This window comes from Otolemur garnettii, unplaced genomic scaffold, assembly GCF_000181295.1.
Source record: "Otolemur garnettii isolate 467f Iridium unplaced genomic scaffold, OtoGar3 scaffold00047, whole genome shotgun sequence".
Taxonomy (NCBI): Eukaryota; Metazoa; Chordata; class Mammalia; order Primates; family Galagidae; genus Otolemur; species Otolemur garnettii.
In genome coordinates this window covers 7,619,224-7,636,829 of record NW_003852442.1, presented here as the reverse complement: position 1 = coordinate 7,636,829, position 17,606 = coordinate 7,619,224, and the positions used below count along the sequence as shown (strand labels likewise).

General features: G+C 38.5%; 1 protein-coding gene across 6 annotated transcripts in view; it reads left to right on the top strand.

The window, feature by feature from the left end:
- The window catches only part of CNTNAP4 (contactin associated protein like 4), a 237,181-nt gene that overhangs the window by 119,989 nt on the left and 99,586 nt on the right, over positions 1-17,606 (top strand). For 5 of the 6 annotated variants that reach the window (XM_012806123.2, XM_023514116.1, XM_023514118.1 and 2 more), the window contains exons 5-7: positions 14,300-14,503; positions 15,091-15,275; positions 16,047-16,190. In XM_012806123.2, the coding sequence (XP_012661577.1) occupies positions 14,300-14,503; positions 15,091-15,275; positions 16,047-16,190 (533 nt within the window). The remainder of the gene's footprint in view (positions 1-14,299; positions 14,504-15,090; positions 15,276-16,046; positions 16,191-17,606) is intronic. The other variant, XM_012806122.1, reaches the window with a different exon arrangement.

Genomic DNA, 17,606 nt, shown 5'->3' with positions numbered 1-17,606 from the left:
CTACTTCATTTCCCTGCTTTGTAAATGAGAAAGCTAGAGCTTATAGAGGTTGACTTGCTGAAGCCACACAGGTAGGAAGCGGCAGAGCTGAGTTTGCAGCCAGGTCTGCTGAGCTGCAGACTCCAGCTCAGGCCCACGCTCCCTCCAGCTGTTGGATGGCAGGGTCACTGGGCAGCTTACTTCTCACCGTCTGCCTGGCTAACTGCTGGCCTTCTTGGCCTCAGTGATCGAGCTTAGCTATTCCGTGTTAGCTGCTTGCTTTACCCTATCTCATTTCACTAAAATCATTGTTTAAAGAAAAATTCTATGAACCTGGACAGTCAATCTTATTTGTGCTTGGATCAAAGAGTTTAGGAAAACTCAGGCCACATGATGGACGATTAGAAAAAAAAGATTTTAAAATGCTTCCTACTTATAGTTCCATTCTCTACTTATTTAGAGCATCCACCTCGCAAATTATTCATCACAGCCTATTAATAACTAACAATCATAGTGTGTGTGCTATGTATCACATATGATATTTTGCAGACATAGTCTAATTCTCAAAACTACACATTTATTAGAGAGGAAGCTGGATCTTAGAAAAATTAAACTAGCCCACTACCAGGCATTTAGTATGCATTCAATATGGGGTGTGAACTCAACATCAGTTTAATGAGACTACTGATGTTTTGCTGAAACAATAGCACCACTGACAGTATCCGTTTGGTGGGACTGCTATGGTACTGGTTCCTTTGAGTGCTCTTCTGCCGTGTGACAACTCAGATGTCCGCTACTTTTCTTGATCTGAGACTCTGTGCTGTGACATCTTTTGCTATCTTTGGGGTGAGCACACTGTCCACATACGTAGTCAGTCTTCTCTTTTCATATGGACTCATAATTGGAGTAGCTATACTGAAAACTAAAATTATCTTAAACATATAATAAAATGGTATGACTGGAATCAATGTAAAATGATCGAGGGATTATTTTAAATTACTATTAAAAGAGAAAAGGAATAAACTTAATGGAAAAATATTCTCTTAGATAACCAGAATATATCATAAGGATGGTTTGGGCATGAGTACCCTGGGAGAGTGTATTTGTTTTAATCCCTCAAATACCCCAAGTCATACATTCTCCACTTATTCATAGCATCTGCCTTGCAAAATAGTAATTTATTAAAGCATAATTCCATACAGCCATCACTTATTGAACAGAGACTGTAGAGAATGGGCATTTTCTGATTTAGTCCTGAAAGTACAGTGAAGACATTCCATGCTAATACTGTTGTATGCAGGAGTCAGAGGGTACGAGTGGAACTGTCTGCCAAATGAGCCATATGGCTTGCTCTAGGTTGCCCAGCATGGAAATACATGGGACCACTGGCTCCCCAACCTCCACAGGAAGGGCTGCAGTTGCTACCAGCACAAGCATCAGCTGCAAGAGGGATTGTGGGTGGGTGGGTGTCAGGCTCTCTTCCCTGGATTGCAGCCACAGGGCATCCAGGTCTAGTGACATTGACCTCTCCTGAGCCCGAGGAAGGCCTGGGGGATTGAACGCAACCCGCCACCTCTCCTATGTGTGCCTTTATACCTGAACCAGGTTCACGTGACTCTGGGGTGGGCTTTGCCTGAACCATTGACACAGGTGGTGCATGTCAGAACTATGCTCTGAATCTCCTGACACGGAAGAAAGTGGACTGCAGAGAAATGAAGAACTTTACCCGGGTTGTACAGCCTGTGTTAGATCTGTTAATAGGATTTAAAATCAGATCCATCACCTTTTAGAGCCGGTGTTCTTGACAACTACTGAATCATGCATGTATTCACCTTTTAAGTATTTATTGGCACTTGCTAAAAGAGAACTCCAGTGGGTATTGGTTATAGGGAGAAATTCTGAAATAATACATTTTTTAAATAAAGATAGGTGTGGGCAAAACTGTACGAACTAAATGCAAAATATTGCAGTGATAGTATAGAGTGTGAGGGATAAAGTGATTAATAAATCGAGATCGGTATAAGAAAGTTTGCAACAGTAGGTTTTGAAACTGACAGGCAGATATGTCACGTGGGAAGCTGAGAGGATAGTCTGGAGAGAAGTGAACCGCAGTCAAGCACAAGGAAGGGGACAGGTAGAATGGTTGTTTGAGTTGGTCATTCAGACTGAAGTGAGAGCCGTAGGTTGGAGAGTTACATCTGGAAACAGCAGCTCATTAGGACGTTTGCTCTTGTCTATGGAAGTGGCAGCAGAACCCCAAACTACAGAACAGCTCTCGGTAAAGCAAGGTAGGCCGATTCGAATTATTCTACACATACTGCATCAAAAGATCTCTCACTATTTCTGATGTTTGAACAACCATCTGGAAGGAGGTATCCTTTACTGGGAATCAATAAATTCCAGAAGGGAACAAAGATATGATTAATCCCATTGTTGACTCACAGAGTTCAAGTGCCTTCGAAATATGGAAGTGGGAACTCCAAGCCCTCTGGGTTGAAGATATAGAATTAAAACTTATGTAAGTATCATTATTATTAGTGAATCATGAATTGTTCCTCTTATTGTACCACTGTAAATTATAAAAGTATGAAGTGAGGTACCAGGGAAAGGGGAGGAGAGAGGGATGGGGGGGTCATGGTGTATAGCACACCTGTTGGTGGCAGGACACAAACACAAGAGGGTCTTTATTTAACAAATGCAATCAGGGTAACCAAATTCTTTCTGCCCTCAATGAATCCCAGACAATAAAAAAAAAAGTATCAGGTGCTGTGTATAAACAACTATTCACATCTTGAAAAATGGGAATTCATTTTTACCATTATAAAAGCAGGTCTCTTATTCTATTTTTTAAGTATAAACATTTTTATGCCAGGCCCCCCTCATGCCTAATACATGTGTTTACTAAAGTTATAGATGCAAGCCAGTCTCCTGATTATTGCAAAAAAAAAAAATTAGCTATTGTGAGAACCACACGTAATTTTATTGCCGTCTACCCCTGCGAGTTAGAGCAATAACTTGTTATGAAGGAACATCAAGTGAATGGAAAATCCATATCAAAATGCATGTTCTACTTTTATGTCAGTAAACTTGAAGGTCTTCCCTGAGTAATGAGAGAAATAGAAGCTAAATTTTATGGGATCAAAGAGAAAGTATAAATTTCAGATATCTTGGCCATAGCAGCTGTGAACATGTTTATAAATCTAGAGAAGAGATGTCCGGAAAGAAATAACTGGTAGAAGGAAGAAAGGAAAAGAAAATGTTTGATGATAAGGAAATACTACTTGACTGAATGTCTCGAAGAGAAGTAAACAAAGGTAGGGAAGGAAGTAACCGGGTGAAAGGGAACGTACCAAGAAGCCCTTAGGAAGTGGCAGTTACACCAGGGGAGGTGTTCTTTAATTGCTGATAAATTGCTGAGGCAGTTGCCCTTAGTATAACCACTAAATTCCTTTTCTCTAATTCCTGTATAAATACTCTGACTTTGCGATCCGTGATCTTCTCTTCCTCGTCCCCAGCAGAATAAGAAGAACATCCAACTGTCAAGCCAAACTGAACTAATTTCACTTTCTTTCACATGCCGTGGTTTCAGGATTTTCCTAGCCTGAAGGCTTTTGCACGAGGCCTGCGGCAACCACCACACATCCAGCCTTCCTTCCTCTGCCGAGAGAGCTCTCTGACTCATTTTCTTTTCTCCACGTGGAAATGACTGGTTTTGACAACTTCCCTGATATCCCACGTTTAGATCAGGATGTTTTCAGCCACTCATAGAACACCCTAACATCCCTTCTCCTAATCTCAGCATGCCTTCATCACACTGGGTGTCACCCAGATGTCTTTTTTCTGTTATTAGTCTCCTGGACAGAGGAATGGATGAATGGGGAGCCTCCGCGATGCTTTCCTCGTCATCCCAGAGCATATTCAACCTGCTCAAGATCAGGAATAGGGCACTGGGAGAACTGAGAAGATTGGATCAGAGTAAACGTCCGGGAGTGTCAAATGATTGTTTCATTACTTAACTGCTTCAGAGAAAATTGTGGGTTGTGTTTAATAAATGGGACATACATCAATAATTATAAAACTCAAGGTAACTTTTAAAAAACAAGAATGTAGATTTTGTAATGTAAAACAATATGGAAAATTGGACTTTTATCCTCCCATAAGTAGATTTTAGTTCAGAACACATATAAATAGGAAATATAGGAAAGTAGCATGAGAAAAATGGATATTCACCTGGGTGAAAAAAATAAACACTGGAAGAATGCTTAATAAAAGTATTTTTCTCGTACAACGTGTCTGATTAGCAGAAAAAAGAAAAGCAGTAAATTTGTTGGATTTACTATAAAGAATAATTATAATTGAATTCAAAATCTGTTTACTGAGCAACTCTCACATGTTAACTGCTAAAAGCTTGAATAAAATGAGTCAATTCCTGCATTCAGATCATTTATCAGCTAATACAATAGCCAAGGAATCCTATTCTATGCCAAAGTTTAAAAAGAAGATAGATTCTGATTGCCCTAAAATCTAAGAGGATACATTCTCTAATTCTCTGCACAGTTTATAGTCGTAAGAGCCTAATTTGAGGATAAGTGGAGTTCTATTCAAATTAAAATAAGGTTAGCTATTATAGTACTAGAAAATAAGGAAATGATGAAAAACCCACCATGTCTTGTCAAAAGAATTCAGGGCCAATTGAAGAGGGTCTCATTGACCCAAAATGGAAGTGTTTTAGCATCAATAAGGATAATAACTGCCGTGTTTTGAAACTAATTAAATATGTTTAAGTAAATGGGTTCATGATAATAATAAAAAAAATTGAAAGCCCTGTTGGTCACCAATGAGAGACAGTGAGGATCCAGCTCCTCATTCTGAGAACTGATAAATGGAGGAGGAGCAACCAGCATTCCTCCTGCTGTTCCCGTATGATCAGTACGTCAAGGTGATCAGGAAGAAGAGAGTGAATTTCTCTCCAAGAAATACTTCATAGAATAAGTAAGAGGGAATAATGAATAGAATTAGAATGTGTTTCCCCCCCAAAAAATAAATTAATGGATCAAAGTAACTATAAAAGTTCACAAAAAGATTTTCTTTTGGTTATCAGATATGGCAGTGTGGCCTTTCCTGGAGTAAACTTACAAGTGCTACATAAAATATATTTTATAAACCTGCTTCAGAGCTCTACAGTTTAATTCAAAATCAGGCAGAAACGTGAGAGGTCTTGGTTATTCAAAAGAGAGGGACAAACTCCACGAGATTCACATCTAAAATCCCAAGGATAAGCAAAAGGTAGCCAGATTTTACTAGACTGGGGGAGGTCAGAGGTCAGAGTTCAAGGTTGCCAGAATGACTAGAAATTGAAGAGAGAATATTCAAAAAGGTTTGAGAGGGAGGGTTCCTGATCCTACAAACACATTCCCCTCAAATCCTTGGCTGATTCCTGGATTTAATGCTTAAGATGAGATTCCAAGGAGCCTAGGAGGTCAGAGGAGCCAGGAGCTGGAAGGGCCTAACCTACCTAGTGGGGGAAGCCCTCTGTTGGAGTTCAAGTGCTGCCTGTTTAGAGGGACTTGTTAAATGAAATGCCACATTGCTTTGGAAGTACAGACTACACCTGAGGACCAATTGTTATATCCCAGAGCTAAGGACAAAACCAAAATAGACTTGTCTCAACAAAATGTGGAACCAAGACTTGATGAGGTCCACCTCTGGACCATATCCATTTACTTCCTCCATCAGGATCCACCCTCCACGGCATTTCCCACTCTTCCAACTGTTCCCATCCTCTCCCGTACACATCACCTCCCTTTTCTCACTTTCTCCTCCTTTCCTGACCTCCACTAAACACTAGTCACCTACTCAGCTTAAATATCATTTCCTTAGAGATGGTGTTCCTGATCACCAGTGTGATTTAAATCATTCTCTTTAAAACCCTCCTATAACTGTCCTTTCCTTTCATGCTTCCCTTACCACGTGTAAAGATACGTGTACGCACAGCAGGATTTGAAAGCCATCTTCTCCTTCAGATTGGAGGATCCATGAGGACAGATGTATTCACCGTTATACCACCACCTTCCCCCATAGCACTTGACACAGTCAATCGATAATGCTTTGTTCTGTGGTTGAATCCAGAACAACTCTGATTAGCTATGGTGCAAACTGAATAATAAATAGTAAAAATTATAAATGTATTCCATTGACACATATAAAATACATAACATGTCAAAAATATATAAAATAAATAACATGAAATTTACAAGTATTGATATTATTAAAATGATAATAATACTATACAAAATAATAAACATTGAGGCATTTTGACACTTGGCATTTTATCGCTTCAGCATTTTTGTGTAGGATGAGAGGCTGGATTATTCTCAACATATTTCAAATAAGCGTTTGAGCGACTTCTGTGACATTATAAAAATTACAAATGAACGTCAGAGGTGGAAATACAACTTACACTCTCCAATGATGCATTCAAGTGCCCTTGACATAGTGGATGTTACTAATTTTAAATCTATTTAAAAGGTTAATTTAGGCTGATATTTCAGCGACGGCGATCCTGTTTGTTCTCATAACCTCCTGGCGTGTTGTTGTTGACCTTAATTCAGACTCTTTAAAACCACAGTGGTAAAGTCACCTTTTGCCTGCGGTTCTACTCAGCGCTTGATTTCTGAGCCTTCTTCCTTTCTACTGTATTAATTTTAGTTGTTTTAAACTTAAGAGTCCCTAAATGATTCTGTCTTCTTTTAAGCTACTAGGAAAAAAATAGTGCAGCCTATTTCCTGTTGATTTTTCGAGTGCTTGGTCTCCCCTTTCCATTTCTTTAAAAACCCAGCAGTACAGACCTCAAGTGCTCGTACATCATGCTGTTGCTTTAATACCTCACTATATAATAGTTTAACAGTGACTCAGTCTGATTTGTGTTTCTTAGAAGTCAAAATTGGACCTCTGTTTGTTTAGCAGTTCATGGGCAATAATTTTCAAATAAAGAAACAGTCTGCTCAGTGTTTAAGGTTGACTTGATATTTAACCAGGAGGGGTTGGCACACAGCCCTTTCTCCAGCTGATGAAAGATCTGTATGATTTGTTCTCTGATATTTGGAGGTAACACTCTTGTCTATTTATATTTTGAGGTGATTCCCAAAGAATTGATAGAACACTCTGGTGTCCCTTTTATGACCTTCAAATAAAGTTAACCTTCTATTATTGAAAAACCGGTTTTCCAGTTCATGAATTTCCTATTCCAGTTTTTCGCTTTTAAGTTTTTTAGTCATCTGACCTCATCAATAATGCCATGATTCATAGTTTAACTCACAGAACCAATTTATCCCTGAAACATCTTTCAGGGACAGATCTCTACCACCTCCACAACTTTCTGTAAGTACCACCCACAGTATAAATAAATAAAACATTCATTTCTCATGGTACAATTAAATGTGCAGTGAGGCTATTTATTTTCAAAGAATAGGTTTAGGAAACTTATTTGTTCTTCTTGTCAAGCAACCTTCATGGTATCAGGTGTCTCAGAATTAGTCAGGGACCCGTATTCCTGGGTTCCAGGTTAAAATTCCAAGTATCCGAAGCCCAGGATGTTAAATGTTTCTGGAGATACTAAGAGATTCTTCTCAGTTGATTATAATATGGCTGGACAGTGGAGCTTAATTTTAGAAATCATGCTCTTGGATATTTTTCTTAGTAATCCACTTGGTAGGTGGGGAGGACATGGCTTTTTCAAGTGACAAGCCCTCAAACTTTATGTAGCATCAAATGTCTGGAGAGGCACAGGATGCAGGGTGCAAGGCAGGTGAGGTGGACTATGGTGCAGTGAGCAGTGTGTGTGCATGTGGAATACACAGGGGCAGAACACTTTGCTGCTCAAGAAGGTAAAGCATTTCCGCAGTTCAGTTGACACCCTGCGTGGCGGCTGAAGCCATTGACTCCTTCTGCACATACGGTAGAAATCACTCGGGGCCAGTCTGATGCAGAAGCGAAGCTCCAAGCACAGGCATGAATAATCGCATCTCAGGGACGTGTGTCTTCTCCAATTGACTGTAAGCTCTTTAACAAAACAGAAAGCATTCTTTGTTTTTATGCACTGCTGTGTCTTCCAGTATATTCACAGAAAGCTCGCCATAAATTTGGCGGTAAGCAGAAGGGAAGAGTACATGTTTCAGCAATACTATTCCTGACAGAACTCCCGGAAAGATATTTGAATATTTTCTGTTGCAAAGCTCTTAATTCTATGGGAGATAGTATTTCTGCATCGTGTAAATAAAAGCAGACCATACCCAGGGTCACTGGGAGAACTGAAATCAGAGAAGGGCCTGTCATTTCTGTGAGTCTCTTTTTTCCTTGATTCTCCTCTAAATGAGAAGATTTGAGAGGGAGGTATTCACTGAGGAGGAATCAGGTCACAGGCGATGGCTGTGGTGAGTCAGCTCAGGCAGGAGCTGACAGACAGAGAAAAAGCCACAGAACCCACAGATGGCCTCGAAATCACTCTTGCTGCACACTCTGACAATGACATTGATAATTAAGGGTTTCTTGTGCACTTTAGACATTCATTACTTTTTAAAGAGTGATGGATACACCAAACGTATTTATTAAACTATTTTTTGCTATACCTCTTTTCCTGCCCAATATTCTAACAACAAATAATAGCATTAGCATTAGTTGTTGCTAACATTTATTGGTTGCTAATTGTGTACAAGCTTCTAAACCTATACAGATATACGTTCATGCAACAGTCCTATGCAGAATATACTACTGTTATTCTCATTGTACAGATGAGGAAACAGGGAAAAAGAGGGGAAGGAGCTGGGCTGGGATAGAAAAGTGCCTCACCAAAGATCTTAGTCCCCCAAATATATTTACTTACACAATCAATATGCAGAGACACTTGGCAGATGTAATTAAGGATCTTGTGATGGGGAGATTATTCTAGCTTATCCAGGTGGACTCAGTGTAATTTCAAGGATTCTTGTAAGGGGGAAGTGAGAGCAGGAAAGAAATGTGACTATGAATACTGAAATGGGGGGCAGGATGGAGTAGTGGGGGGAGAGAGAGAGAGATGGGGGAGAGAGACTGATTTGAGATCCTGCTCACACGGAGGGAGGTATTATGAGCCAAGTCGTCTCTGGAAGGTAGAAAAGGCAAAGAAAGAGGTTTTCCTTTAAGAGACTTCAGAAGGCAAGCTGCTCCTGCCAACACCTGATCGCAGCACTCCTAGATTTCAGAGTTGTGAGATAATAAATTTGTGATGTTTTAAGCAACTCTGTTTATGATACAGCACCAATGGGTAACTATCTTAGTCCATTTTGAGTTGCTCTAACAGAATACCCAAGGCTGGGAAATTGATAAAGAAAGGAGATTTATTGAGCTTGTGGTTCCACAGGCTGGCAAGTTCAAGAAGCACAGTGCCTCCATCTGCCGACTTCTGGGGAGGGCTTCAGTGCTGGGTCAAAACGTGGCAGAGAAGGCTGAGGGGGAAGGAGACACCTGCAGGGAGGCGGAGCCTGAGCTGCTGCCTGCTTTGTCACAACCCACTTTCTCTCTCAGAAACTGGTCCAGCCAGGCCATTAGAGAGAGAGAGAACTCGCTGAGGATCAAGAGAAGAGCAGCCAGCCATGCCCGGGGAGTGCCCCCAACACCAGGCCCCTCCTCCCAACACTGCCACTTTGAGTACCAAATCTCAGCTGAGTTTTGGTGGAGACAAAGAATAGCCAAACCACTCCCCCAAGGTACAGTGAGGTTGCAAACCCACACTGACTTAACCGGAATATCTGTTATTACAAATGGCCAGAATGGGGGCTGGGCTAAAAAGAGAAGAAAGTGTCAGAACAACTTGCCTTGTTACTAGAAAATTAGAGTTCATGTCCTCCCCATGGTGGTCCATTATAGGATAGAGCCCCATTACTGATCTAGATAATTCAATCATGAAAAAGATAACCTCAGCTAATAAGCATACTAATGAGCAAATTCACAGTTAGAAAAACAATTCTTACTTTCAGTCAAGCAACAAGTCTCTCCCTACATCTTTGGATGGCATGTAGCCTACAGTTAAAATTTCATTTTCAGATTTCTCATTTTTTTTCCAGTCAATTCTCTGATACCTCTTCTTCTCCTGCTTGTACAACTCAACTCCGTATACAAGATTCTTTTCCCAAAGGTATTTGACAAAGATAGAAACAAATGTGATATTGACTATTAATTTAAATACAATGGTATTTTGGCATTTCTAAACAGATGTTGATTTGGATTAATTTTCTTCTATTCACTCATATTACATCTTTTATGGATTAGTTTCAAGATAAAAAGTGATGTTATGAATCACCTTGAATTTTTTTTTATGAGAATGTGTTTGCATAGGCAGTGCTTTTTTAAGACTTCAAAAATCTGAGAATGTTTGCTGAATGTCAAAAATAAACTCACCCTGAACATCACTGGTGAAGGATAAGACTTGAAATGCTGCCTTCCTGGCCAGTGAGGTGAAGTTCAAGTGTACTTTTTAAATTAGTACTGTTAAAGATTCAAAAGCATAAAAACATGACACTCATTCAAATATAGAATATGTACAGATCAAAGATGTATTTAATTCATTAATGAAGAATCAGAAGGATGGTAAAAGCTCAAAGAAGATTCATGAGACCGAGTATACAGGGGAATTCAAGGAAGAATGTTGGAATAGTATTATTACTAGGTGAATATACAAGAAGTAATGTCTAAAAGGGCATTAATCCATAACCTTTGATGAAATATTTTCTACCAGACAGAAGTTATTTGCATCTCTCCTGGGCAAAAGTCTACAAATTAACATGTAGTGGAATAAATAGTAAAATAAGAATTTATTTTTATTTATTTTTTAATTTATTGTTGGGGATTCATTGAGGGTACAAGAAACCAGGTTTCACTGATTGCATTTGTTAGGTAAAGTCCCTCTTACAATTGGGTCTTGCCCCCAAAGGTGTGGCACACACCAAGACCCCATCCCCCTCCCTCCTTCCCTCTCTCTCCCTCCTTATTAATTCACCTAGAAGTAAATAATTTTAACCAGTTAGAAAATGTTCCAGTATGATGTTGAGAAGATGAGAAATTATTTCTTTGCTTTATTTCCAGTTCTCCTAATTTTTTGTAACAGTGATAAGATCACTTTCAAGAGAAACCATTTATCTATCTCCCCCACCAGGCAGCCTTAGAGAGATAAGTACTAATGATATTTAGAAATTGAATGCTCGCTCTCTCACGAAAGATTAGATTTCTCAGGTTTTTACTTCATTAACTTTATGTGTCGTAACTCATTTCTTTGTGATTACTGTTGAAAATGATATGTTTTTTTACATATCAGATGTGTTTGTATGAATAACTTTTTATAAAAGTGACTTTTAAAAAGTGAACTATCATAAGTGAGTGTTCCATCTAAAATAATAGTGTTAAGAATCATCCAGAACTTTTTTAATTTGACAAGGCTCCATGTCTGTATGTTAATATTATATGTCTGTTACTTGAAGTTTTTCTCTGCTGATAATGTATTCACACCGTGAATTAGAAGGAGCATTTCTTCTCTGAAGGGTATTGACAGACCCATGCACTCCATGATGTGACGCAGCCACTCCAGTCAATACCCTTCTTCCGCTCTTTCTTCCTTTCAGGACCTTTCTTCAAGGTGAGCCCATCTCACTCCTACTTGTAAGCATCAAATTATTTCCTGTCACTGTAGTTTCTCAGCAATTCTCGCAAGAGCTTTCTTTTATCACAGTGAAAGGGAGAGTGTTGGGAAAATGTCTAGACCTTTCAAATTATCATAAATGTTCCAAGAGTAATCGTCATTCATGGGGACAAGATTTTGGACTTGGAGACTATAGAATGGAAAGACTGGTGGTTAGGAAGTGCTTTGCCTCAGGCTCCTAGACCTGAGAGCCCTTTCTCAACTATCTTGAGTGATAACCAAGTATCTCCCTCTGGATCCGAACGCTGTTAAACTCAGAATGCTTTCATGAACTTATTTGTTCACTTGCTAAATACTGTCTGTCTTCACCGAATATAAGCACCATAAGCGCATGGGCCGTGTTTGTGTTGAATATTCTCTTATCTCAGCATTTGCCACAGTGCCTCAAACATGATGGGTAAAATAAATTATTGTCAGATGGATTCATGGACTGGCACAGTCATGTAGCTGTGAGGCAAGGAGACAGTAGATAACAGTGAGAAGAAAATGGCAAATAGCTTCAATTTAAGAGATAAAACGGGATTCCATCAATTTAGGTATCAGTTCTCTTATGTGTTTTTCACTACTCATTTTGCTGATTGAAGTATTCTAGGCACAAGCTTTAGGTGCAACAGAGAATGACTATGACCATTGTAATGTAATAGCAACAGTGGAAAGGGGGAAAGGAATTAGTAGGCTAAAGTGACACAGGCTAAACCTTTAATGGAAAATTCTCTTGGTAGCTAATTCCAAAAATAGTCTTTATCTAAAATAAAATCATTACTATCATCATTGCCTTTGAGCGATACATTAGCACAGAGATAACTGCATTGCTCCAAATGTGTCAGCATTTAAACTCTGTCTTACTGGAATTTTTCTTAATTTATTGTAATCTAATAAACACAGGACACATTATTTGTATTTGACACAGTTATGTTTTTACCATGCACATTCATTCAGCTATATAACAAGGAATAATTGTTCAGCTAACGTTATTCCCTCTACAGAATGCAATGTTTATTCATATGCGCTTGGTGAATGAATTCTTTATAAGCACATTAGCAAAATATGAAAAAAAAACTTCTGAATTTTGAAAAGATAGCAGCAGAAAATAGTAGAAAACAAATTGGGAGAGGGGTCGTACCTACAGATATTTCACATAAAATATGATTGGTAATCTGAATGAAATGCATATTTGAGCATACAAGTAGCTGTAATAATTTTGTCAAATGAAACAAGATGAGTAAACTGGAATGTCATTTTGTTGACAGGAAGGAGTCCGCTTACCCGCTGAAAAATAGCCTCACATTTTATTGGGTCTCCCTCGCCTCTCATTTATTGCATAAAAGCAGTCTCAAGGGTAATTGCCTTGAAAAAAAGTCTTTGACTTATGAATTGTAGAAAATACTGCTAGGATTGCTGAGTTTTATTGGCTCTTTTTTGTGTCTCTTGTTCAGGGTACAACTGGTTTTGACAGATGTATTGTTATGTTATGGGTATAACATGGCATCTTTTTTCAGAAGAACTGAATAAGAGTGATCTTGACAATGAGTAGATTAGACACTGTCAGAAAGCTGAAAAACATGTCAGTGTCCCAGTTATGACACAAACGCAGCAGAACAGACCTTACAATATCATTAAGTCAAGGTCTTTCCTCCAACGCCCTTGAGAAGACAGAAAACAGCCTTGCCCTTAAATACGATCACTTAGCCACAAACATAATAAAACAAGACAAAGTGGCAAAGTACTCACAGTGGCTTTAGATGAGTCTGGACTGTGCTTATGTTTGTGTGTGGATCTCTTAAATACAGTGCACGGATGAAAGAATTTTGAGATATCAGAAACACTCTTTCTGAGCCAAAAAACCATTTAACTTCAACCTTTCAAGAACACTATTAAAGATATTGATTGTAAAATATGCAAAATGACTTCTTGTCTGTTAATTATGATCTTTTTTCCTGATTTTTTTTTTTATGGAATGAGGGGAAATAGGCTTTAATAATAAGAAAAAATTAGGAATACATTTAGAAAATGTGTTTCTGGGTCAGAAATTTTATAAACAGGTCAGGAAAGTCTAAAATGGAGTCGCCCCCACGTGTTAGTTGGAAATAGACATTGGGTAGCTTGTATTTTCCCTTATTATGAGTGACCTGGAGCTGAGCCATAAGGACTTATGATGGCTCAGTTTACAATTCTCTGCTTTGTAATGGTGCAGAAGAGGTACGCGTTCAGTAGAAACCACACTGCAAGTGCCCACACAATCATTCTGTTTTCACTTCTAGTATAATGTTCCATAAATTACATGAAATAGTCAACACTCTATTATAAGAGAAGGTTTTATGTTAGGTGATTTTGCCCACTTGTAGGCTGATCTAAGTGTTCTGAGCGTGTTTAAGGTAGGCTAAGCTAAGCTTGATGTTTGATAGGCTAAGTGTATTAAAAGTATTTTTGGCTTCGATATTTTCCACTTATGATGGGATGTAACCCCATTATATATTGCTCTCGCTCTCTCTCCACACACACACACACACACACCTGTTGTGCATTTAAAATGTTTGCTTTAATGGGAAATAATTTTACCCTTAGAATGACTTTTAATATCTTTGTGTCTAGGATCAGAAGTGGTTGATCTTGATGGAAAAAGTTCCCTTCTCTACAGATTTGATCAAAAATCCCTGAGCCCAGTGAAAGATATTATTTCTTTGAAATTTAAAACTGTGCGGAGTGATGGGATTCTACTCCACAGAGAAGGGCCAAGTGGAGATCACATCACCCTGCAGTTGAGAGGAGGAAAACTCTTTCTGCTCATTAACTCAGGTAAAGCTATTTGGGGTGGTGCTTGACAGTCTGATCATTTAGAGGTTTCTTGGGTAACTTCATGCTCGCATAGTTTTATCTTTTCACAGTCGAGGTGCCTTATTCTCAGATTGAGAGCTTGCATGTATGCCAATATTGCTCTTTCATGTAAAAAATTGTTTATATTTTGCAAATTGCACAAAACCCTTGCTTGATGTATTTTGCATAGCGTTGATAGAACTATGTAGCTGTTTTTCTAACATCATAAAGAAAGGGGACGGATCATTGAAAAAATGTTAAGGTAGTAAAAATAATGAGGTTGTAGCAAAGGTAAAGTTTACATAGAAAATGAACATGCAGTGGATAATAATAATAAAAAGAATTAACAGTGGAAGAAATTAAAACCAGGCTGAAAGACGATTATATTCATACTTCAGGTTTAAAATGTTTGCTTTAGACCCATAGCAGTATTTGGAATGAGATGCATGGAAGGAGATTCCAATTATTATGAGAGATGCTGGTTCATAACATGAATTTCTTTCTTTCTTTTTTTTTTTTTAACTGGGGATAATGGTACTGTTATTGGTGGTTATCTTTTCCTCTTTAAGGTGAAGCTAAGCTGACCTCCATTCCTGTTCTGGTCAATCTCACCCTGGGCAGCCTTCTGGATGACCAGCATTGGCATTCGGTGCTGATCCAGCGTCTGGGCAAACAAGTCAACTTTACAGTGGACGAGCATAGGCGTCATTTCCACGCACAGGGAGAATTCAATTACCTGGACCTTGGTTATGAGGTGTGATGGTTATGTTTCAATTAATACAGATTTTATGAGGTATTCGTGGTTTAATCTCCCAATGGAAAATGCTCTATAGAGAACTCACTTTGGGCGGCAAATCACAGAACTGATGAAGCGTTTCCCACCATGGCCCAACTCACGGTAGCGAGTTTGGGCACGCACTGCATGAGGCTTCATCTTTCTCATAATATGCTAATTTATTATTGCACAGTGAGGTCAGCTTTTTACATGAATGATGTAGTCACAGCAAGTCACAAGTAGGAAATTCTTTCCACTAGGAGATGTCACTGCCACAAGCAAATATAGCACATGTTGTATGATTTCTTTGTATTATACTTGGTGAGCAGTACAGATTTATGGGGAGAATAGAGTAACAAACAAGTTGATTAATGCGTAAACAATTGATTAAATGCACAAATGTCAAAGTGTGCCAGAAATATACATAAAATAAAATGCCATTATACTTTGTTACATTACTAAGCAGATCAAGTTTACCATGTTAGAAAGGTATATGTTTTCATCAACTAATTACTATCAAAATGAGATGGATGTGATTAGCAAGGTGGAAAAATAAAAATCAAGTCTTTGTGTAAGTGAAAACTAAATACATGTAAGTTTGCTTTGAAATCTGTATCTTAATTTTTTGTGTAGGTAGTGAAAAATTGAGCTGTGTATGATGACTACCGCTGCAGTTGCTAATCATGATTATTTAAGCTGGTCGTCAGAAAATCACTAAACAATATTATTGATGCCATTTTTCTTTCTAAGATCAGCTTTGGAGGGATTCCAGCACCTGGAAAATCAGTGTCATTTCCACATAAAAATTTTCATGGATGTTTAGAAAATCTCTACTACAATGGAGTGGATATCATTGATTTGGCCAAGCAACAAAGCCCACAAGTCATAGCTTTGGTAAGATCATAGCTCTGCATAAAACTTGCATCTTTTGCATTATAAAATAACTCCATTGTAGGTGCCCACATGATCTGATGTTTTAGAGTTTTCTAATTGGCGATATGCATGTAAAAGATTGATTCCATATAAAGGAATTGTAGTTTACAGGACATAATTATTTTTATGTGAAGAGAAGAAGTTTTTCTTTATGGTTGATATTTTAATTTTGTTGTGAGATTATTAGTCCCAAGAAAAAAAATTTTTTTTTGCTCTGTAATTGCCTTAATAAGTTATTCCCTGGCAAAGTCACTGGATGAGTGTATACACTTTCTGGAATCTAATAACATCCATGTATGTTAGGAAGATATTACAATTTGAAAAACTTGTATTTTGCCATGGTCATTCACAAGAAATAAAAGCAACTAGTAGGCAATTACAACATTGCTGTTCTGTCCAAACAGCAGTGTTGGCCAGGCCACACTCTATTCTAACTATGGAAATGTGGCAGAATTTAAATATAACTGTCTTGGTCGGGTCTTAGTCAGGAAAGTAGCATCAGTATGAGCATTATGAACAAAGGATCTAGTTTAGGACTGGGATCTCAACAGTTGTCAAAGAAGCTAAAAGTGAAGACGGGGAAATTGGAGGATGAGCGAAGTCTTTAATTCTGCCTGAAGCCATGAAGTGTGAGGACAGGTTGGAGTCTGCAGAGCATTTTCAGCCAATGAAGGAAGCTCCTAAGACAACCTTGGGAGTTGTTGCCTTTGGGCAGCCACCACCTCTGGGGACAGGCCAGGCAAGCTGTGGGGAAGAAGAGATGGTGAGGACTGCAGGGTATCAAGGACAGGCCAGAACAGACCTCCGCTTTGTGATCATCGTTCACTGGACATGATTCCCAAACTCCTTCGGGGCAGAATGTTTTATAGGCATTTCACTTCTGTTGAATATGACCCAAACTCACTTTGGGGGCTAACTTTTACCCAGAAGTACACAAGGAAGGGGATTATGGGAACAATGGTTTTCAGCTTTATCAGTTTAATAATCAAAAGCAGACACATTGATTAGAATTTCTTTTCATTGCTTAAAATTCAGAGTATGTAAATTTAAGCTCACATTCTATCAACAAATCCCAAAGCACATCATGAGAGTATTTATTGTTTACATGGTATTTTTTCTCCTAAATCTCTGTGTGAATTGGTGGTATCTTGATATGATCATAACATCTGGCAAGATTTTTAAATAGTTTTTTTTAATAAAAGAAAAAAGATTTAAAAGGCAATAAAAATATTGTAAAAGGTGAGTGTGTGTTTCACTCAAAACAAATTTCTAGTAACTGCTCATGCAAGGAATGCCCATTCTTCTTTGACAAGAGGAGCTCTTACTAATACAGTGGTAGACAGCTATCCAAATGAAGCATGGATTCTCAGGTTAATG